The 23,627-nt window shown below is 44.4% G+C and overlaps 1 protein-coding gene across 5 annotated transcripts in view; it reads left to right on the top strand.

The window, feature by feature from the left end:
- Positions 1–2,219: 2,219 nt before the first annotated feature.
- actn1 (actinin, alpha 1) overlaps positions 2,220–23,627 on the top strand; it is a 44,374-nt gene continuing 22,966 nt past the window's right edge. For 3 of the 5 annotated variants that reach the window (XM_048270900.1, XM_048270904.1, XM_048270899.1), the window contains exons 1-2: positions 2,220–2,603; positions 22,624–22,738. In XM_048270900.1, coding sequence (XP_048126857.1) covers positions 2,502–2,603; positions 22,624–22,738 — 217 coding nt within the window. In that variant the 5' untranslated portion in view covers positions 2,220–2,501. The remainder of the gene's footprint in view (positions 2,604–22,623; positions 22,739–23,627) is intronic. The other 2 variants (XM_048270902.1, XM_048270901.1) reach the window with 1 other exon arrangement.

The raw sequence follows: 23,627 nt of genomic DNA, 5'->3' as shown, positions 1-23,627 counted from the left end.
TGCATCATCACACTCAATCATATGATATGCCAGTCAAGTACTATCACCTACAAATACACACATCCACTCCAACTTGTTTGAATGTTTCACAAAAGTGTCTGTGCCATTTCAAGATTCAGTAATGTCACCACAATGCAAACTCCTCTTCACACAGCTGCTCTTCCCCACATGTTTATGCAATATTGGATCATGACGTTATGGGTAGATAGAGGACTCATCATTTGTCTCAGGAAAATGGGAACATAAGAGGCTGTCCAGACAGGACAAGACAGAGAACAGATGTTAACAGCCGCACAGAAAAAGGCCTAGGCAGCTACAGGCAGGCACCCCTATTGTAACATATAATTTACAGAATAATATAGAGGCAATTTTATATTATATGCTGCAAGAACATTTCAGTTACTATACTGTTCCATTTTGGTGACAGAAAGATGAATGTACCTCATGGGGCTGCTCATTTTGAAAATGTCTAGGGTTAATGGTGGCTTTTATCCCAATACATGCCAGCGTTTTAAGATCGCACTAGATTTACAGTCACTAGATTCGGTGACAGACAAATAAAATGGAAAACACAAGTGGGAACTCGAACTTTTGTTTGATGTTTAATGTTTACCCCAATGTCTCCAGTCGTCTGTAATCTCTTAACCGTGAGTATCACCAAGGAAAATAGTCGGCTTGCTTGGTATGCAATTTGGCGGCTTTGGCACAATTATCAACCCCTCTGCGCTTAGTCATCGCCTGCTCTGCTGAGAAGTAGAGAAGGGAGGGAATAAAGGAACTCCGCTTCCCCAAAGCAGGGAATACTGAATGAGCTGGCGGTCTGTACTCCTCCGTGACATCATTACTTTCTCAAACACTCGACGCTTGGAAGTTTGTCCATATAAGGAAGAGAGCTCCTGTTTCATCTATCAACTCTGTACGGGAGTCGAGGGTCTGCCCTCGCTATGCGCCTCTTCCCCGGGGCTGCACTATAGCCTGTACGGCCCGCCTGGACAGTTTTACCATACAAGGCAGAGGCAGTCGGTAGCCTACTAAGTCGCTATAGCTGCTTACATGACAGCGCGGATTCCGACAGAGCATCGCTTGACTGCACCGGGAGAGTTCTTCAGTAGCGCAAATGAGGAACCAGGGGTACAGTTGTGGATCTGACTTTAGAACGGCAAACGAATAACGTTTCCTGGACCTGCGCAACCTACTACAACCTAATTAAAATGCCTCATCACAGAAAGATGGAAAGAACCGTTGACACGATGGAAAGATCATAGACTTCCATCTGGAATGTAGCATAGATAGTCTTCTGTCTGTATGGGAAGCGCACAATATTCCTATATCAATATTCCTTTGACTGGTAGATAATGTACAGTAGACTTCTCTTCATGGTGTTTCCCTGTAAATCAAAAATGTATCCAGAACAGTACACTACCATACAATGATGCAATAAATGATCAAAATAGATTTAGAAGTACAGGACAGAACATTACAGGCAAGTTAAATAAAAGATGAATACACACACCATGACCACAGGCTTGAACTTAGTCTATCAATCACTGACCGTTAACCGCTCCGCCTGGATCCAAGGAATCAAGTGCCAGTGTAATGCCTAAAAGTGTTTATCGAAACGGTTCAGGGACATTTTTAAATCATTTCAAATATACAAGGCTATTCTGTGCGCAACACCAGGCTACTTTTCAACTTTAAGTAACGTATACATGCATTGTTAATGCCGGTCAGCTGTACCATTTTGGGGAGAAATGTTGAAATTCATTCCGTCATTGCGGTGGCCTTGGGCGTTCCCGACGAGGGTGTTTCATTTTAGGATTAGGCTACTGACACCATGATCAAAAAGGCTAAAGGGTGTGGTCCCAGGTGGGTCTGCTCAGAAGCCCGCTACACATTCGGGTCTGATGTTAAAAGTGCCATGATGCGCACTGCGTATTCACGTGAGGGATTTGAGAGAAATATAGTCTCAGGGCGAACTATTAGGCCAAAGATGCAAATTACGCACTGAGTCAAACAGCGAGATACTTTTAGCTCAGTCAAATTACCTATCCATGAGACGAGCAACCAAGCCTATGCAGTCAACCTACACTAAATCCTAAAACTGACGTCTGAATTAGCCAATAAGCAAAGGTTCTTTAGGAATGGGAGGGATTTAGGCATTACTACAGCAACCAATGAAGTTACAACCTCCGTCATTGGTTTATTCTTTCTACATAGCAAAGTTTCGGCTTTTGTCGGCAGTGGACAAGGTCCTGCCTACTCGCCACTCTGTAGCACGGCTGTAAAAAAGGAAGGCCACGAAAGAAAAGGAGGCTAGGACACGGGGCAAAAGTACCGAGAGCGAGTGAGGCAGGGAGAGAGAGTCAGTGAGCAGTACAGTGACAGCCAAGGGGACCGATAATTTCGTCCACAGCGTCTTGAGTGAGTGGAAGAGGCATAGCACTGCAACATCTCAGCCGCCGAAGAACGGGGAAAACCATTAGGAACTAGCGCTTTCAAAAATGGATCATTATGACGCCGATGAAAATAATTACATGGCACCAGAAGACGACTGGGATCGCGATCTCCTTCTGGATCCTGCATGGGAGAAACAGCAGCGGAAGGTATGAAGAATTGCTGAACAGTAGGCAATCATCCCGCTAACGGCAAGAAAAAGGTGTTCGTAGGGGAGGGAGGGGGTATCTCTGAATATTGCAACGGGAGTGATGAGTGCGTGAGTATCTATCAGTCATGTCCATACTTTGAAACTGAAACGTGAGTCTGATGGAAACAATGGTACGCGCATCGTCTGACTGGTGGTTTTAGTAGGCTATCCTAGTGAGATAGATACATCGTGGCACACTATCGTCCTAAGAGTGTTTGTTGAAAAAATCGTCAGGTTTTCTCAAATGCATTTGAAATGAGGGTAACTTTAATTAGGTAAAAAAAAATCTTAATATTTGAAAAGATGAGGAAATGTAGGCCCACGCCTAAAGAAAAGTATGCCTATCTTAATTGTAGCCTACCATACATCTAACCGTTTTACGCTTCTGCGGGCATTTTTGAACAACAGTCTATGCGTAAAAATCTCATTCAAGTGGTGTATGCAGAGTCCCGCCCCTCTGTGCAATTCAAACGTATCGCTGGGATCATCCGCCCACCTTTCCCGTGCAACAGATGTCAGTGACGTCCGCTGCTTGTTATTGCAAACTGCGGAGATGCTCGGGTAGGAAGAGCCGAGCAGTTTGCAGTTTGCTGCTGCGGTTTAGGAACGATTGTCGTAGTTGTCTTGTTAAATAACAACCAGAAATTGTTCTAGGAGGGATTCATTTATCAGTTTCCAGCCTCTGTATGAACATGGATTTCATTGAAACCAAACCCAATCAAATATGTTGCCATAAACTTTTGTTCTTGGCTACTTGCTTGCCAGTCTATTCAAGAATGACTATAGCCTGCATGAGACAACCAGCTAAGTGTCAATAATGTAAATACCTGATTGCATTATGGTTACCTGATTTGGAACTTCAATTGAATGAATCAATAGATTAAGTCTACCAGTATAATAAGACAAAAACATGTAAAATCTCAAAAATATAGACTAACTTTGATGCTTCTGAGAGAAATTATGAAGTCTGGCTGTCAAACAGGGCATCCCATAACATATAGGCCTAAAGAAACGAATGAAAATGTAGTAACATTGCTGCCCGGACATACTTTCTCATACTACTCTGTCTCAGCCCACTCTGCTTTAAAAAAAGGAAAAGTAAAGGGGGAGAAGAAAAAACGTTTTGGAATCCGTGCGAGTGCTGTGGTTTGGGCTGGGCTTGCATGGGAACGAGCTTGCCCAAAAATGGTAATAATCGGCCCCTCTCGCTGCCTGTTGGAAAACTTTCCCCCCGGTTTCTTCTTTCTTTTATCCCCCTGCCGTCGAAAGATTTGGCCTCTAGTTTCCCAAATTATGTCATCAACAGACAGCTACCGGGGAAAGTGAAAAAAGACCCGCCACAGTCAGGTATGTGGAGACGGATCAGGAGGAAACCATTACAGGAGCGACGTTACCGCTATAGTAAGAGGTGCAGTGTGTGTATTCGTGGAATGCACCGGTCATTGGGCTATAGCCTACACCGGTCACATTCACATTACTTCCAGACGTCCTCGTACGTTATTCCCTTATCGTGAGGAAACATATGCTTTCACCGTCATTGGAGCTACTGTGAACAAGAAAAGTCCAGTAGAGATGGAATCTCTCTCCATCTCTCTTTTTCACTCTCCCTCACACACACTCACTCACATAGACGCACACGCAGGCACACATCAGAGTTCAGTTTGTCGGCCGTTGCTAGTGGTATCAGGAAAAACAACTTCCGACCTTGGCAAGACTACAACTGTACGTGCTCCGCGTCTGTAATAGCGATAAACACACACTGTCACACTTTATAGTCTTATTATCCTGTAGGTGTGCTGTCTAGAACCACCGCCTCTGGGCTGCGTTAGCTCCTGATTTGATGCTTATCAGGATAAATGAAAAAGCAGACACACCATAGGGAGAGGACAAGGGCTCAAACAATGACTGAGTTTGGGCAGGGGGCTGTAATTAGGCAATATTGTGTGGCATGTGTGTGCAGACACACGCTGAGCATAGATAAATAGATTATTGTTCACAGCCCCGACTGGACAGATAGGTCAATTATGGGATGGCAGTGGTCTAGTGTTTGTGTGTGTGTGTGTGTGTGTGTGTAAAGGCCAGATATCTGGCAGGGATAATATCTGTCTAGGCTGCCCTCTCCCCACACACACGGAGGGGGGGGGGGGGGGTAGTGTCACACTTCCAGCACATCTGACTGTGGCAAGCATCAGTCATGCACGACTCATTCCTGAGTCCTCATTAAAAATCTTGACCCTCACGCTGGTCATGCCATGCAGCGGCTGCCCATCCCATCACACCAGCCAGACCCTGAGTCCAACTAGGGCTGTAACCAATTATTTTGTTATAGTCGATTAAACTGTTGATCATTTTGTCGATTAATCAATTAGTTGTTTCTTTATCGATACAATGACAAATGGTGAAAAAAGATTGTCAGTGTTTCCCAAAGTCCAAGATTATGTCCTCAAATGCCTTGTTTTGTCCACACACTAGAATATTTATTTTGAAAATAAATATGAAATAAATAAATATGAAAATATTAACATTTTGGAAGCAGCAATGAGAGAATTTTGAGGCATTTTCCTTAAAAATCAGCAAACCTATTAACCGATTACCGAAATAGTTGCCAATTAACTTAATAGTTGACAACCAATCGATTTATCGATTAATTGCTACAGCCCTAGATCCAACATTCCCTCTACCCTAACCATTGTTTGACACCACACCAGACAGTATCCAAAATTTCCTACCCCAACCATTTTTTGGCACCACACTGGCAGCAAGTATCCGAAATTTCCTACCCCAGACATTTTTGGCACACCATCAGCCAGTCATCAGCTTTGTAGGCAGGGCTGGATTTTTCCTCAACCCTCAACGGCTAATGAACTGGCTTTCTCTAATAAACGCTTGGGAATTGGGAGGGCTTGGAACGCTTGTGAACTTCCAGGACCCCGTTCCCAGATTCCAGATTCATACCTCCCTGCATTCCAGGGTTAATGTTATATGTTTTAGAGGCGGATGAGATTTGATGTGGCTTGCTGTGCGCTGGCGGGATGTTGCTGAGAACAGCGTCTCTTGGTGTGTGTGTGTGTGTGTGTGAGCGTGTGTGTGTTTGAGCGTGTCTGAACTCGACTGAGCTGCTGGAGAAAGCTGAGTCTTATCTGCACATCTGTGGAATCCAGAGTGTTTTGGTGGTCCTGTAAACTTTTTTTGCTTTTTTGCTGCTGAAGGCCATTTGTTTGTGTGGATTGAAATGTAACACTTGTGTGTGTGTGTTGGTCTGAACTCGACTGAGCTGCTGGAGAAAGCTGAGTCTTATCTGCACATCTGTGGAATCCAGAGTGTTTTGGTGGTCCTGTAAACTTTTTTGCTTTTTGCTGCTGAAGGCCATTTGTTTGTGTGGATTGAAATGCCACACTTGTGTGTGTGTGTGTGAGCGTGTGTGTTTGAGCGTGTCTGAACTCGACTGAGCTGCTGGAGAAAGCTGAGTCTTATCTGCACATCTGTGGAATCCAGAGTGTTTTGGTGGTCCTGTAACCTTTTTTTGCTTTTTTGCTGCTGAAGGCCATTTGTTTGTGTGGATTGAAATGTAACACTTGTGTGTGTGTGTGTGCAGGTGTGTGTTTGAGCGTGTCTGAACTCGACTGAGCTGCTGAGAAAGCTGAGTCTTATCTGCACATCTGTGGAATCCAGAGGTTTTGGGTGGTCCTGTAACCTTTTTTTGCTTTTTTGCTGCTGAAGGCCATTTGTTTGTGTGGATTGAAATGTAACACTTGTGTGTGTGTGTGTGTGTTGTTTGTCTGGCTGGTGTGTCTGTATTTTTTGTCTGGATCTGTTTGCTTTTTAAGACTGGTATGTGTGTGTGTGTGTGTGTGTTTGTGTGTGTTTCTCTGTGAGAGTTGGTTCATGCATGTATGTTTTGATAATGGTGGTGCCTGTATCTACTTGCTCTTGAGTGTGAATATGCAAAGAGTGTATGGACTAATAGGACTTTGGATGGTAGTGGTTTACCTGGACCCACTGCAGTGACAGTACCTTCAGGTATCAGGACACATTATAGGATTACAGGAAACTACTTTTTCATTTTTCTTCTGTCACACAATCACACAATCTATGAATCCTTGAGCCTGAGACTCTGAGCCATTCATCCCTACCTCCTCTCTCTCTCTCTCTCTCTCTCATACACACACACACACACACACATGGTCAGTCTCAGCTTCCATGTTTGTCAGTACTCTGGAGCTGCAGGGGTGAGTTCTGCAGGTGCCTGTGCTGCTTGCTGACATCTCCAGCCAGCCATCTGTATCCATATAAGGGCATGAGCTCTACCTCAGTCCCACCTACCGACTCCACCCACCCCTTCCTGTCCTCCTCCTCACCATGGTTTACCAATCTGTTCCACCCAAATACCCCCTCCCATACACACACACAAACACACAAACACACACACTCACACACAATTAAACACAATGACCCAGCCTCACAGTAGCAACAGAGTCAGGCCCTCTGAGTAGTCATGAGGCTGGACGGTATTTCACTTCCTAGCACTCTAGTTTTGAGTTCACCATTATTTCTGCTTTTCATAAGTCAATGGCCTGGTTAAACCCACAAACACACCAATACACTGACCTGAGGATGAAACTTGTGTTTGATGAAGTGAAAAAAGTTCAGTGGAAAATGACTGCTGATAAAGTAAGACACTTCTCGTTACTGTGAGAAAGGTACTTTCTGGACCCTTCTATGATGGTTATGGTAGATCTATCTCTATCTCTATCAGATATCTGATATCTATTTCTGGGAGTTCATCTTAACCAAGTCACACGTTCCGACGTGAGGGCCTGATACATCCATATGGGTGTCAGGTAAGGGTAGAGAAGTATGCTTACACACACATGCACACACAGAGAGGAAACTCTGTCCACCTCTAATGAATCAATCATCGTGTATGCCTCCATCTGTTGCTGAGTAATCATTACTCTCTGGGTGTGGTGTCTGCTGTGTGTGTGAGTGTGTGTGTTAATACCATTGTGCAAAGTACAGAACGTTGAAACTACAATACAAAACTCTGTTCCTCCTTCCAAGAAACACATCCACGCTCACTCTGACAAAACAGCTTTTATGTGGAGGGTCTGCCAGGTCATATTACTGTCAGCTGTGTGTGTGTGTGTGTGTGAGAGAGAGAGAGAGAGTGTGTGTGTGTGCGTCAGCTGAGAGATGGCCATCTCAGGAGAATGCCTGCTGTCATCGGATTCCACTCATCAGTCCCATCATGCTCTTGAGCTGGACGGGCTGCACACTCTTAACAACAGGGTACACACACACACACACACACACACACACACAAACACACACACAAACAGGCCAATCACGAGTGACAAAGCCAGGAATTCCTCATACATTGTGTTTTGGTCACTCTCTGTTTGTGTCCTTTCACTTCCATTTCTGCCTCATCATATTTACCCCCTCAGCTCTCTCATCTCTCAGCTAGTTCTCTGATGCCTGGGCTGTCCCGCACCATGGCCTCCCCCACTTTTAGTTCCCATGTCCCTTTGATCTTAATAATTTTCACATTAGCCAACCCCCCCCCCCCTCTTCTTCTTAGCCAATAATTATATAGTCCAGACACACACACACCCTTCTTAAAACAGGCCCCAGGTCAGCTGTGATCAAACCCAGCCGTATTGGTTCTTCCCATTCCTGTAGTCTTATTATTAGTAATGGTGGTAGACATGCTGGTTCCTCCTTCTGTAGTTCCCCATGTGTGTGTAGCTTTAGCCTGTGACCTAACCTCAGTTGCTGATGACATGGGAAGTGGCTTTGCATCACTGAGCTTAGTCATATGCTACTATGTGGTAATAGATGATGGACTTACAGCAATGGGTGTGAGAGGAAATGGCAATGTTTAGAAACTTTTTGAATGTGTGGTTGTATCATGTGAAAGAATCACTTGAGAACCAATTGAGTGTGTGTGTGTGTGTGTGTACAGGGCTCCAGACTGCGACCAAATGGTCGCATTTTGAGACCAAAATTTGAGAGTGTGCAACTGAATTTTACATCCAGTCGCACATGTGCGACCAGTAAATTTGCCTCTTTTTTTACACGTTTTTTACACAGAATTTGTGGCAGGCCAATGACTGCGAGAAGGATAGGGAATGGTGACTGTAAGTGGCTAATGTGTGGAGGGGGAGGGTCCTAGAGATAATCGAGCGAGCATAAATGTCTGTGGGAAGGTACAGAGACGAACTCCGAATGTTGCAGTCGCTACCCCAGAACTGCAGGGAACACAAAGTTTGCCGACAGTACAGGCACTTCGCAGTTTAAACACAAAATTTAGCTAGAAATGCGGAGAATGCAATGCAATCAGTATTTTGGCCATGTGGAGGCACGTGGTGAATGGCTGCAAACTGAGGCGAGCCGGGCGATAACGAAGGCAGCCAATGAGGGCCCGAAGGTAATTATAAAGCAATTTACAAAAGATTCACTGAACAAAAATGCTGATGTGGTACATGAAAATTTAGCTAAAAATGTGGACAATGCAATGCAATCAAGCATTTTGGGCGATATCGACGCACGCCGGCAGCAGAGCAAGTGATCGGCAGGCTACCCGAGAGAGCGAGAGAGACTTTAACTTTTAACAACGGACGAAGGTGCAACGAAGTGTGCAGAACGTGTGCATTTACATAACAATATTTAATACATTTTCCCATGAAACACCCCGAACCCCCTCTAACTTTTGGGCTTAAAAAAAGCCCAAAATGTCTGACCTGGCTGTTGCAAATTCACCAAGCTCCCAATCTCATTCCACAAGCCTCTCGTGGCTATAGACGGTATTGTTACATGTAGGATTCATGTCAATTCATACTGGCTGAACATTTAAAAACATGTTAAATTATATATATTTTGATATATAAGTCGCACCTGACTATAAGTCGTAGGACCAGCCAAACCATGAAAAAAACGTGCAACCTATAGTCCGGAAAATACGGTATTAGAAATACAGTGAAAATTAGTAGAAATTAGTAGTGTGAATATTTGGTTAGCATGTTGATTTACGGTGTGCGCCCCTACATTTTCTGGTTTGCGCCCCTAAAATTTTCAGTTGGGGGCCACTGTGCTCCTAGTGAAAAGAGTTAGTCTGGAGCCCTGGTGTATGTGTTGTGGAGTTATTCATCATTTTGCCATATATGTTATTGGGAAGTCTGTCAGGTTTAAATCCAGAGAGAAAGAGAAAGAGAATGTGTTTTTGTCTGTGTGTGTGTGTGTGTGTGTGTGTGTGTGTGTGTGTGTGTGTGTGTATGTGTGTGTATTTATGAGTATGGGTTGTAGAGGCTCTGTCTCAGTTCAGCTTTCTGACCTCTGTCACGCTGCTCTACCCCTGCCTCATTTGGCTGAGTGATGGGGTCACACACACACACACATGCACACACACTTTCTTTTCCCCTTCCTCAGAGGCGCACACACACACTTTCTCTCTCTCTCACACACATACATAAACACACTCACACACACATACTTGAAGAGTAGGTTTCATGAGAAAGGTGGAATGATAGCTGCTGATCTCTCTCCTCTCATTCTTGTTCTCCCTCCTCACCCTCTCTCTTCATCCCTCATTCCATCCTCTTTTCTCTTGCTCCTTCTGCCACTCCTCCTCCACCAGAAACCTGATCCCATGTAAACACACTCATTTGTGAAAGGATCTTGTTAACTAACTAGGGTCTCAGTGTTGTTTATCTATTTAAATGGGATACTGCTGCTAAAGAGGTCTCTCGTGTGTGTGTGTGTGTGTGTGTGTGTGTTGTGTGTGCGTTGTGTGTCCGTTGTGTGTGTGTGTGTGTGTGTGTGTGTGTGTGCACGCGCATGTGTGTGTGTGTGTCTGAATGAGAGACATATGGAGCGCGAGTTAGGTGCCAGTCTCTAGGGAAAGGTTCAGGTCGGACTTGTTTTCTAGCCCCCTTTCCTACACCCCACCCCCACCCCTATTGTTTTTGTCCAGGGCTGGAAAGATGATGCTGGTGTCTGTCTCACACATTATACTTGCACACAAGCATGCATAAGCACACATTCTTACACTGAAACTTAGAATGTTTGTTGCTGAGTGAGTGGGGTTTCTTGAGAATTCAAGGAGACAGGACTTAATTTGTGAGCAGTAGCATTGAAATAAGGTCATATGCACCCAATTCCCTAAAGCTGGGATTCTCTAATTATGACATTATTATCACAAGGACAAGCAGTAAACATTCTAGAAAGTTCTTAGTAGAAGGGTAAGATAAGTTATTCAGAGCTGAGAGAATTTGCTGAGGCATTATTTTTGCACTCTTTTAACCAAGCTGTGTGGTGTCTGTCTCAGCCCCTTCTGTACCCTCTCTTCATCTGCCCCTCTTCCTCCTCTACCTGTCTTCCTCCTCTCTTCATCTGCTCTCTCTCTCTCTTCCTCCTCTCTTTTCTCTCTTCCTCCTCTCTTCTCTCTCTTCCTCCTCTCCTCTCTCTTCCTCCTCTCTTCTCTCTCTTCCTCCTCTCTTCTCTCTCTTCCTCCTCTCTTCTCTCTCTTTCTATGCACTCTTTTCCTTCCTGCTTCACTCTACTTTTTTCCCTCAGTCTTCCTCTGTCTCCTCTCTTAGCTTCCTTCCATCCCCTCTTCTTTGCTCTCCTCTCCTCTTGACTGCGTTTTCTGCTTTTCCTCTCCTCCACTCTCCTCTCTGTATCCCCCTCTCTGTCTTGTCGTTCAGCAGATGTCTGAGGCTTTTACTCACTCACTCCTGCGGAATTCCTCACCGCACACCCCACCACTCACACACACCTCAATGTCTCACCTACCCGAGAAAAAGCGGGCTCACACAAACTCATACACACACACACACACACACACACACACACAAGCCCCCACATGACAACTTATGCTGATTCAGGTAAATCAAGTATTTGCTGAGAGTAGCTGCACACACACACACACACACACACACACACACACACAGACACACACAGACAGACAGCGCACACAGACAGACAGACACATACAGTCCACAGACACACACATATGTGTAAACACACATCTCCACAGGACATATATATGTGATGTGTGTGTGTCTCATACCTGTTCTTCTGTGTGTTATTCCTTTTGAATGTGTGATGTTCTGTGTGAGTCAGTAACTGATGTCTGATGTGAGTGTGAGTGTATGTGTAAGTGTTTCTTTCTGGTTGGCCGACTCTGTGATGCTTGATGTTGTGTGGCGTTTTGGAATGTATGACGTTCCGGCCTCCTCACTCCCCATTGCCATGGTAATTGCAGCAAACAATCCGGAAAAAGACTGAAAGATGTTCCAGACCTCAGACCTACAGGCAGACAGATTTTCCCCCAGAATCCTCCAGTGCCTTTCCTCTTTTATCGACTTAACACTTTCTTAAGAGTTACAACTGCCCAACCATGTCCCTAGTGAGCAATGTGTGTGTGTGTGATAGAGAATGGTATGTGTGTGTGTGTGCTTGCTGTTTTCTTCCTTATAAAGCACTTTTTCGCTCTCCTTCTCTCACTCTGAAATATGAGTAAGGAATGTGTTGTTTGAGAAGTCAAATATATTCAATTACTGTCCTCTTATCTGAACGTAGCCTGGAAATGCTCAGGCATTTAATGCAAATGGTCACCACATATGCACACAGAACACTGTAGTCTATGGCCTGCAGGGTATTTAGTATTTAGTGAGGCTAAACCTCTATTACATTTATAAATGGAGAGGCTGTGCCGTGTGTGTGTCTGTGTGTGTGTGTGTGTGTGTGTGTGTGTGTGTTTATGTAGATGGTCAGGGCTAAGGGTCACTTCCTGTAAAAAGAGTTAGAAGGAAAGGGTATGTGTGTTTGTGTGTGTACTGCTAGTCTGTCTCCACCAACAGATGTGAGAATTGACTCAACATCAGTGTGAGTGAAGAGTGTTTGTTGTGCTACGTGATTGTTCTGTGTCTTAAGGTGTCTGTGTGTGTGTGTGTGTGTGTACAAGGATTTGGTCACTCGTGCAAACACTTTTAACACTAGATACGACAGGTAGCCTATGATTGATTTGCAGCCCAACCCAATAGAAATGTATCAAATATCACTTTGTTGTGTTGGTGTGTGTGTCTGTGTGTGTCTGTGTGTGTGTGTGTGTGTGTGTTTTAGGGTATTATATGCTTTCTATACACCCCAGGTGTCTCCATGGCTACCTGGTTTGATAACAGCAGGTAGACTGGACTGCAGAACCGTGGGTGGAGACAGGTTAGCAGGTTAGAGAGATATTTGATAGAGAGACAGACACAAACACACACCACCCACACACACCCACACGCATACACACACACACACACACCCACACACATATACACACACACACACACACACACACACACACATACACACACACACACACACACACATACACACACACATACACACACACACATAACTGCCAACAGACAGACTGAAAGATACAGATTGACTCTCAGATGGGCCAGTTATCAGATGAGGCCGACTGACTGACGGACTGACTGACTTGACTGCCTGCAAGCCTGACCAATACACACAGGTTGTCGAACAGGAAAAGGCCCTGCACCCTCAGCTGCAGCTAAACAAACACAAAGTGTGGTCACCTGGCCTCTGACCACGTGGCTAACAGTAGGAGAGGAAGCAGAGCAGCACTCAGAAGTCCTCTCTGTAGAAAGTGGAAGTGCCAGCACAATATTCGGCCACACCTGGACAAACTGTTACATGTTTGCCGTTGGCACACGGGTAGCCCAACTTTCCATTTCAAGCCATTATCTTCAAGCATGGTTTGAAAGTTGGCATGTTTGAAACTGTAGATAAAATGCTGTAGATTTAGTCACAGTCTGCACAAACTAACCGTAAGTGTTCTGACACAAGCTGTGTGGGTGTGTGTGTGTGTGCGTGTGTGTGTGTTGTCCGCACTTAGGGCCTGTCCACACGGAGACGCTTTTTAGGTTAAACGCAGAGGTTTTGCTTCGTCTTGGCCGAGCATCCAAACGAATCCTGTAAACGCACTGCCGAAACCGCACTTTTCTGAAACCTGGTCCCAGAGTGGAAAAATCTGAAACCGTAGCCCGTTTGAATTACGTTTAGACAGCGAAACCGCACATCCTGCTTAGCGTTATCGATGATGTCATCACCTCACCTCAGCTGCCCTGGACTTGCACTTATAGTATTGCCTAACAATACTAGTTTTCATACATGACATTACCTACGATTACACTCCGTAAGATAAATATCACAACTGGTGCTGCGCAGCGCCGATAGCTTATGACTTGGTGGACTCAACACTGTTTTTCCCGGTGTTTTTATGCATTCTAGCTACTGTCAGTGGCGCGAGAGAACTTAAGTTATTAGGAAAGTCGGTGTAAGTTTAGGCTACATTAATTTGTCGCGTAGTTCCAGTGTCATTCATTTATTTTACATGTCTTACAACATATATACATGCATTCACAGTCGAGTGAAATCAGATATAAGCATACAAAGACGCTTAGAACTCACGTTAAGCCAATGGTAGCACACTGAATGCAAATGCGCAATTTGATGCAGGCAAACGTATTGACTGTTACTAACGAAGGTTTTATAGCAATATTATAAATGTGGCGACAGAATAGCCTAGAACTTGGGTAAGCCTTGCGTTTAGTAGCCTAATTGCGGTGATAGCCTAAACTAATGTGACTCACGGACTATCCTACAACCAAAGAAAGTAAAGGTGATTAGTAGGCCTATCTGCGTTAGCCAAATAAAGGACGGGACTGCACCCTTCACAAACCGTAAAATAAAGTTTATTAGTTTTACAGTTAACTACAGTTGACAGTTCACCATCAGTCCACACAAACAATTTTGGTTTCCTTGCACTAGCCATTTTGTCGTAGCCTATTCTGTCTGTTTGTAAAGGTCAAGTTTTGGTCAATTTCTGTAAAGAAACAGTGCCACCTATAAGCCTGGGGTATGAAGTAACGTGTTGAGTCGTGTTGAGATGGATCCGTTTGGACGCAAATATTCTTGATACGGTTCCAGGGAAGACGGAGGAAAAAAAGATCGGTTTGGTACGTGTGGACTAGGCCTTACTGTGCCATCCTTTCAGAGAGCACCGTTTGGCTAGGTCTCCTGACCTGTCTGGGGGGAAAAAAAGAGTCGAAGTTTAACGCTCATCTGCTGTTTGTGGAACGTTAAACTGGCTTTCGTACGGTAGCACTTCTAAATCCTAATCTCTCTTTTCAGAGGCTGGCTTTGGACAAGGCCTGTAATGAACAGATGAAAGATGGGCTTGAAACATTTTGGTTCCTATTTTGGTGAATCTAAAACATGTGGTCTGATGTGCTTGCTTTTAAGTGCACACCCATGTGTGTCCAAGTTCACTTCTGCTAGTTTGATGGCGGAATAAATGATCAGCACCTAGTGCATGGTTCAAAAAGGTTGTACTTACGTTTTTTTAATTAATCTTAAATAAATGAATTCTTAATTTCCCCATCAGCACACCCATGGGTGCACAAGTTGATTAGCTATCTAGACAACGTGTACGCCGGACTGGAAGATGGCCGCTGTATTGGTCACAAATAAACGTATGGTCATCAGGCATATGGGATAGGGCCCTTCATTTTTTCTCTTCTTAAACAGTCTGTACTTAATAAGATGCCTTCCTCTGGTGCTGAGTGTGCTCTCGTCTCCTCTCCTCTTCCTGTGTCAGGAACAGGCCTACTCTCATGTCATAGTTTCCATATTAATAGGCTCTGGAGTGTCTTCACCCACACTTATTTGGCCCCCTCTTTCTCTCTCTCTCTCTCTCTCTCTCTCTCTCTCTCTCTCTCTCTCTCTCTCTCTACCACTCTTATTTCTTTTTATTCACTTGTCTCTCTCTCAGGCTATGTCTTCCTGGAGTGTCTTCACCAACATCTCACCTTCTCTTTCTCTTTCTCTCTCTCTCTCTCTCTCTCTCTCTCTCTCTCTCTCTCTCTCTCTCTCTCTCTCTCTACCACTCTTATTTCTTTTTATTCTCTTGTCTCTCTCTCAGGCTATGTCTTCCTGGAGTGTCTTCACCAACATCTTACCTTCTCTTTCTCTCTCTCTCTCTCTCTCTCTCTCTCTCTCTCTCTCTACCACTCTTATTTCTCTTTATTCACCCGTTTCTCTCTCTCAGGCTGTCTTAATGGAGTGTTTTCACCAACATCTCATCTTCTATTTCTCTTTCTCTTGTTCTCCCTCTTGCTCTCTCTCTCTCTCTCTCTTTCTGAGCATCTGTCCATTCATGCTTGTCCTTCAGCACCCACTCCTCCCTCCACATGCTGTGCTCTGCGCTCTCTTTCGCCCCCTCCTTCACTTCCTGTCACTACTCTCTCTCTCCTCTCTCTCTCTGCTTTTCTCTGTCCATCTTAAAGAAAGATGTGTATGAATGAGTGCATGTGTTATGTCTAAGAGGAGAGATAGACACACTGAGGATATGAGGATGTGTGATGTACTTTGTATATATGTACTTGACTGTGTGTGTTGTGTGTGTGTGTGTGTGTGTGTGTGTGTGTGTGTCTGTCTGTGTGTGTGTGTGTGTGTGTGTGTGTGTGCATGCAGGCATGAGGGTGCATGAGTGTGAATGTGTGAGTGTTTGTGAGTAGGTGTTGATGGATTGAGGGAGATGAGCATATCTCCTGCTGATTAGATGGAGTGTTTATGAGCTCAGTGCTGAAGCATCCTCAGACATGATCAGCACAGAGGAAAGAGACAGAGAGAGAGAGAGAGAGAGAGACAGACAGAGAAAGAGAGAGAGAGATTTTCATTTCCTCCCTTTCATTCTGTATCTCTCTCTTCCTGTGTCACGTTCACACTCTCTCATTCACAGAGAGTCTCTCTCTGTCACACAACTGTTTGATGACAATCGTGACCAGTAGCTGTTTTTTGTTTTGTTTTGTTTTGTTATGATGACGCCCTGTTTGTCACAAACTGGGACAAGTGCTGGCTGTCTAAAGATCGTTGATATTGATTGTGTGTGTGTGTGTGTGTTTATGAAACCGCGGTTTGTGGGAGTTTTAAATTAGTGCACCCTCAGGCATCATGTATTTCTGTGTCTGTCTGTCTTTGTGTGTGTGTGTGTGTGTGTGTGTGTGTGTGTGTGTGTGTGTGTGTGTGTGTGTGTGTGTGTGTGTGTGTGTGTGTGAGTTAACACTGTGACCTGTAATCTAGTCCATATTTACACAAGTATGACATAAAGGTCCCCAGAGCTGAGAGTGGGCAGCCCTGGTTATGTGGAATAGCACATTATCTTACTCTAAACACAGAGTGTGTTGTTGTGAATGTCTCTTCATGTCATGTCACACCATGTGTGCATATCTCTCTTGCTCTCTCTGTGTGTGTGTGTGTGCGCATGTGCATGTCTGAAGAACATTTTGTGGTTGAAGATGATGTATTACTGTGTCATTTTAATGCCATGCTTTTGGCTGGGCAGAAATATGGTTCAGTACAGCACTGGTGCGTTATTGGCGTCTTGTTTTTGCAGATCCCACAGGTCTATTGAGACTGACTCTCAGTGTTTGGCTGAATCTGAGACACAAGAAGTCATGTTTCACAGACGGGTCACTGCTTTGATCTGTGTGTGTGTATATGTGCCTTTGTGTTTGTGTGTGTTTGTTTGAGAAGGAGAGAGAACATATATATATATATATATATATATATATGTGTGTGTGTGTGTGTGTGTGTCTACTGCTCCCTGTCTCAGTTCTTTTTCCCACTGAAGCTAGCCTTAAGAACATATGACTGCTATACATTGTGCAGTCAAATGACTTGGTGCTCAAGGACATAGGCTTGAAATACTGCTGTCATGTGTTTGAACTGAATTCTCTGTTGATGTCTGACCTCACCATATGCCACCCCGTCAAATGTGTGTGTGTGTGTGAGAGAGAGAGAGAGAGAGAGGAGACAGAAGGAGAAGTTCCTAAGTTCACTCTTTTTCTCGTCTTTCCTATTACTGTTGGGCAGATGTGTATGTGTGTGTGTCTTTGCGTGACTCAGGAATGTGTTTTTTGCTTTTTTGATTGTATAAGTGTGTGCGTGTGTGTGTGTGTGTGTGTGTGTGTGTGTGTGTGTGTGTGTGTGTGTGTGTCTGTGTGTGTGTTTTTGCCAGTATTTGCATTGCATTTGTGTATTTCTGGAGAGAGTGATAAACTGACCGAGGCATGACATCATTCCTGCATCCTTTCAGCATTCTTTTAGCACCTGCTGGCTCAGGTGTTGCTGTACAGAAGTTCCACACTTGAGTCGTCCTCTTTAAGATTTTGGACTCAGCTTTTAGAACGGAGCCCTAAACTGCAACAAGTCATAAAGAGAAACAATGCTAGGAAACGTTAACACTTCCCAACTCTGAAGTGTCAACTTTTGAAGTCTCATTTTATGTGTGTGTGAGTTATGAGTAATATGTTGTGCAGTTTTTCTGTGGAGTCTTGCATGTGGTGAGTTTTAATGTGTACGTGTGCATGTGCATGAAAAACACGTATCTCTGTGGTGTGTGTGTGTGTGTGTTTGTGTTTGTGTTTGTGTGTCTGTGTATGTATGCATGTGTAAATGTGCTGTGCATGTGGGCTTTTGTCCGTTAGACTGCTGCCCGCATATTTGTTTGTAGGTTTTCAGGCATTCGAAGTTGCCATAGCAACCCTGCTGCTGCATTTTTACTGAAGAGGCAGTCTTTGTGCCAGAGAGAGAGAGAGAGAGAGAGAGAGAGAGAATGTGTATGTGTTTTTGAGAGAGACAGAAAGAGAGAGCGATCTCACATACACTCACTCACTGATGTGCCAAGTAGCCAGTTGCCAGGGTTGCAGGTTGCATTTCTGGCCCTGCCCAAGGCATTCTGCTCCTCCACTGCCTTACAGCAGAAGTACCCTCTCTCTCTCACACACACACACACACATACACACACACACACACATGCATATGTGTACAAAGCATACACATGTAGATGATATGTATTCTAGCCTTAATGAGCATTCACTTTTTGCTTATTTGGCAATTATTTGTTGCCAGTGCTCTCTCTCTCTTTCTCTCTCTCTCTCTCCCTCTCTCTCTCTCTCTCTCTCTCTCTCTCTCTCTCTCTCTCTCTCACTCTCTCTCTCTCACGCTCACTCTTTATTGTATCTGCACATGAAGCATGTTTCCTGGAACACCTAGTGTGCAGGTCTATGCATTAAGTCTTGTGCTTGAGTGGGAATGTGGATCTATACATGCCTTTTTAAGCTGAGTGTGTACTTTTTATGGCATATGAATGCACATATACACACCACTATTGTGTGCATGCATTATGTGTACACATTACAATGCTGTCTCAGCGACAGTGTCTGTATGTGTGTGTGTGTGTGTGTATATGTCTCTGTGTGTGTGTGCACCTATGTCTGTGGCCATACTTGCTGACTGTACACTACGTTTGAGTATCATAAAGTATCCGCAGGAAATACCTGGGGCCACATACTCAATCACCCCGACATCACCGTGTTCACCTTTGTGTGGGTTTTCCTCCGTATGTGTGAATGTGGATGTGATTGAGATAAATCTGCTCAATGAATTGGTGGAGGCTGTTTTTGTTGCAAGTAGACTCTCTCTCTCTCACTCACACACACACACACACACACACACACACACACACACACACATCCAGAGTGTGATAGCTTGGAAGAAATGCACCACATTTCTTCTCTCTCTCCTGCCAGTGGAAAGTGCAGTGTAAGGTCTGGGAGAGATTCTACCACCTCATACAGCGGAGCTGTGTGTCTGTGTGTGTGTGAGAGAGAGAGAGAGGGGGAGAGAGTGTCTCATGATGATGTATTAACTGTGCATCTTTTTGTCCATCTGTGCCAGCCTGCTTATGTCTAAAGCTGTATGTGTGTGTGTGTGTGTTGGCATACTCTCCTCTCCTCTGCCACCCACACACTTGCTGCATCACCGTGGTAACAGAGCACCCCCTCATCCCCCTTCCCAAGCAGAGGAAGAAACTAGGAGCATGTTTGTGTGTACAGCCATATTAACTTAAGCTTTTATCTCTGTGTGTGTGTGTGTTTGTGTGTGTGTGTGTGTATTACACACTGTGTTCATGCTAGCCTATTCTAGCTATACTGAAGCCAGAGAGACTGCTGAAGTGTCACAAGGTGGGCTGGCAGTCAGTCACCTCACGACTGTCAGCATCTCTGTCCTGCAATAGCCTACATGCCTCTGCTGCCTATGAAGCATCCAGCGATTACCATATGAAATACAGACAACTGACTGCTCATTGAGTGCACTTACTTGTATTCTCAACTCAAGTGTTTGTCAACTCCTCATATACTTAAAAAGCAAAAAAACAACAACAATGACATCATAGAGCACTATTCTCAAACAATTAAAGGGAGTTCTTTGTTCAGGCGGAAAAATAATACGGCCAAATAAACATGTTTATTACTTCTTAGGCATGTATAGTATGTGGCTCTTTAATGGTTCTGTTTGTTACCCCAGTGGGTCATCTGACTGTGTAATTGCCCCTGCACTATTGTTATTGGTGCTTGTGATGTTGATATTGGTATAGCTCTTACTGCTGTTAGGCCATAGTAGCGTTGCTGGAATGCCATTGGATATTGTAGCTGTTCTGTGAGACTGCCATTGATTTGTGCGGTTGTTCTGCTGTGCTGCTATTGGCCTGTGAGGGTGTTCTGTTAGGCCAGGAAAATGTTCCAGAAATTGGCAGCATCAATGAAAAATAATTTCCTGTTTCAGACAGGATGCCATTGGATCCTTTTCCCATGTCTCTCTCTCTCTATGTTAGGTGTGTGTGTGTGTGTGTGTGTGTGTGTGTGTGTGTGCATTTCAGCTGGTATGCTTGTGTTGATGAGTCCGAGAGCGCATGTTTACAATTTACAGACAGTACTTTGTTTGTTTACAGTGTGTGTGTGTGTGTGTGTGTGTGTGTGTGTGGTGCCGCAGGGATTATCCAGAGTTTCTGTAGGCTGGACCTGTCCAAGTTGAAGGATTGTACTAATATGGACTGGGCTAAGCTACAGGAAATGTTTTCAGAGCTGAGGAAACAGAGAGACGAGGGAAGAGAGAGTGAGTAGGAGAGACGGGGGCAAAGACAGAGAGAAGCAGAGAGAAGAGAAAAAGACAGATCTCAGAGAAAAAAAGGCAGAGAAAGAGTTATGACTGATAGTGGAAATATATGACTGGTTTTGACAACACTTCAAACTGTTTTGCCACATCAGTCAAAAGCTTCAGCTCAGCCTCAGCTTTGTGGATCCCACATTCTGGTGTGTGTGTGTGTGTGTGTGTGTGTGTGTGTGTGTGTGTGCGTGCATGAATATGTGCACTTTATTTCTGCACTTCTATCTGTATATGTGTCTGTGAGTGCATACTTCCAGTGGGAGTACAGAGGATACTCCTCGTGTCCTAATTCTGTTTGTCCCTCACTGCACACTGTAGGCTGTTTCTACAGGCTTTCCCAGGATTTACTATGAGGCTGAATGTTCCTACTGTTTTACTGCAGTGCAGTGTGTGTGTGTGTGTGTGTGTGTGTTTGTGTGTGTGTGTGTGTTTTGTGTGTGTGTGTGTGTTTGCATAATGTTACTATTCTGCAGAGGAGAGAGAGGCTTTTGAATTGTTTTTTTTTTATTGCATCATACTCTTGAATTAGGATTGTGTTTTAAATACCCTCCTTTGAAAGCTGGCAGAGACAGAAGAGATAGAACAAGAGATACAAGAAAAGAAGGAGAAATGAGACAGAGAGAGAGAGAGAGAAAAGAGAGATGGGAGGGACATAGAGAGAGAGAGAACAGTGACTGTAGCCTTAGGCATTTTTGGGTCATTAAGTTGTTAGTTCAGAGCAGGTGAATGTTTCTAGGTGAAAGGTTACAGTCTAAATTGCTTTTAAACCAGATACTCTCTCTGTCTCTTGTGCACTGTGTGTGTGTGTGTGTGTGTGTGTGTGTGTGTGTGTGTGTATGTATGTATGTGTATGGGCATGTGTCAACCAGGGCCAGTCTCAAGTCTGCTTTATTGATTATCTCCTTAAAGAGGATTAGAGGGTGTATATGACCTGAACTTCTTACTGTCCGTTACTGGTGTGTGTGTGTGTGTGTGTGTGTGTGTGTGTGTGTGTGTGTGTGCTGCTCATCTGTTATTTGGTTGCAGTGTTAGTGTGTGTGTGTTGGGTAGAGTAGAGCACTTGGCATATGTAACATCCATTTAGCCGTCTGTTTTACATTAAACACACACACACACACCATGCTGTGTACAGTATTCCTTTGCTTGGGAGGACTGCCTCAGCCTCACATAAAAAGAGAATCCGGCATCTGGGATGACTGCATGAAGCCTGCAACTGTACTGCACAGTTTTATGTGTGTGTGTGTGTGTGTGTGTGTGTGTGTGTGTGTGTGAATGAGTGAGTGAGTGGGAAGTCAGAAGGTGGGCTATTAATGCCATTTCTCTGGAGACTCCCACAGGTTATGCAGTTTTTTTGTTTGTTTGTTTTTGTGTGTGTGTGTGTATTTGTGTGATTGCACATTGTCAAGGTACTGGCAGGGTGTAATTAAAGGGGATGTGTGTGTGTGTGTGTGTGTGTGTGTGTTCTGGCTCCTGTTCTGGTGCCGTCGATTGGTTACAGCTGTTTTCCATCTCGTTGTTAACGTTCTCAGCATGCCGGAACCTTCCATCCGAAAAGCCGCTCCTCTGAGGTGCCATGGCAACAGATACCAAGGCTGTTTTTGCCCTCTCTGCATCCACCTCTCTTTTTCTCTTTCTCTCTCTCTCTCTCTCTCTCTCTCTCTCTCTCTCTCTTTCTCTCACCTTCTCTTACTCCATGTAAAATAGCTTGATGCTCCATTATTAGACAGTAGCAGAGTTGCAGAACCCAAATGATTGACACTGGGGAGTCGACATCTAAAATCTGTACTAATCAATTTACTGCTGACCAGCGCTGTGGGACCATCATAAATGCAGACCGTTGAAAGAATGATTAGATTATAACTCTATCCCTCTCACCCCTCCCCCCCTCTCAGACATTCACAGCATGGTGTAACTCCCACTTGAGGAAAGCAGGAACTCAGATTGAGAATATTGAAGAGGACTTCAGAGATGGACTCAAACTCATGCTGCTTCTTGAGGTCATCTCAGGTGAGACACACATACGCACATACACACATACACACATACGCACATATACACACATACACACACACGCACATACACACACACACACACACACACACACACACACACACACATACACACATACACATACACATACACATACACACATACGCACAGAGAGAGACAGAGAGAGAGAGAGAGAGAGAGAGAGAGAGAGAGAGATCCCGCTCTGTAAACTGATCATTTTACCTGTCATACTTATCAATGTAAAGCATTCAAGCTTGTGTACACACATGCAGTACACAGTACACACACTTTTATTGGTCAGTGTACTTGTGTTCATACACACGCACACGCACACACACACTCACACTCACACTAAGACATCCTGTCTGTGAACCCCATGTTCTTACTAAGCCTGTATCGCTCTACAGCAGCTACCCAGGGCGGAGATGACAAGCCAAATATTCATCTCCATGTGTGGTGACACTGATAGGCTGTTCCCTCTGTCAATCAAACAGTGCCCATACATACTTACCCATACTTATTTCTACCCATTCAGTCAGTCAGAAAAGAGGCAACAAGCAAAGACTCTGTATTGAGACTGACATTCACACAGACACATGCACACACAGAGAGAGAGAGAGAGAGGAGAGGAGGGGGAGGGTAAAAAAAAAGCTCAATACAGTATTAAAGTATAAAGTGTTGTTATCGATGTTGTCCGAAGCCTTTAGCAAACATTGGGCTGCAGATTAGAGGGGGGTCACCACATGCTTTACACAAATACACCAATGCATGCGTGCGCACACACACACACACACACACACACACACACACACACACACACACACACATTCAGATAAAACACACTGAAAGACAGTCACACAAACCCAGAGTTTTATAGAGTGCAGTA

The sequence above is a fragment of the Alosa alosa genome, chromosome 19 (genome assembly GCF_017589495.1).
Source record: "Alosa alosa isolate M-15738 ecotype Scorff River chromosome 19, AALO_Geno_1.1, whole genome shotgun sequence".
Taxonomy (NCBI): domain Eukaryota; kingdom Metazoa; phylum Chordata; class Actinopteri; order Clupeiformes; family Clupeidae; genus Alosa; species Alosa alosa.
This window is presented reverse-complemented; position numbering and strand designations above follow the sequence as displayed.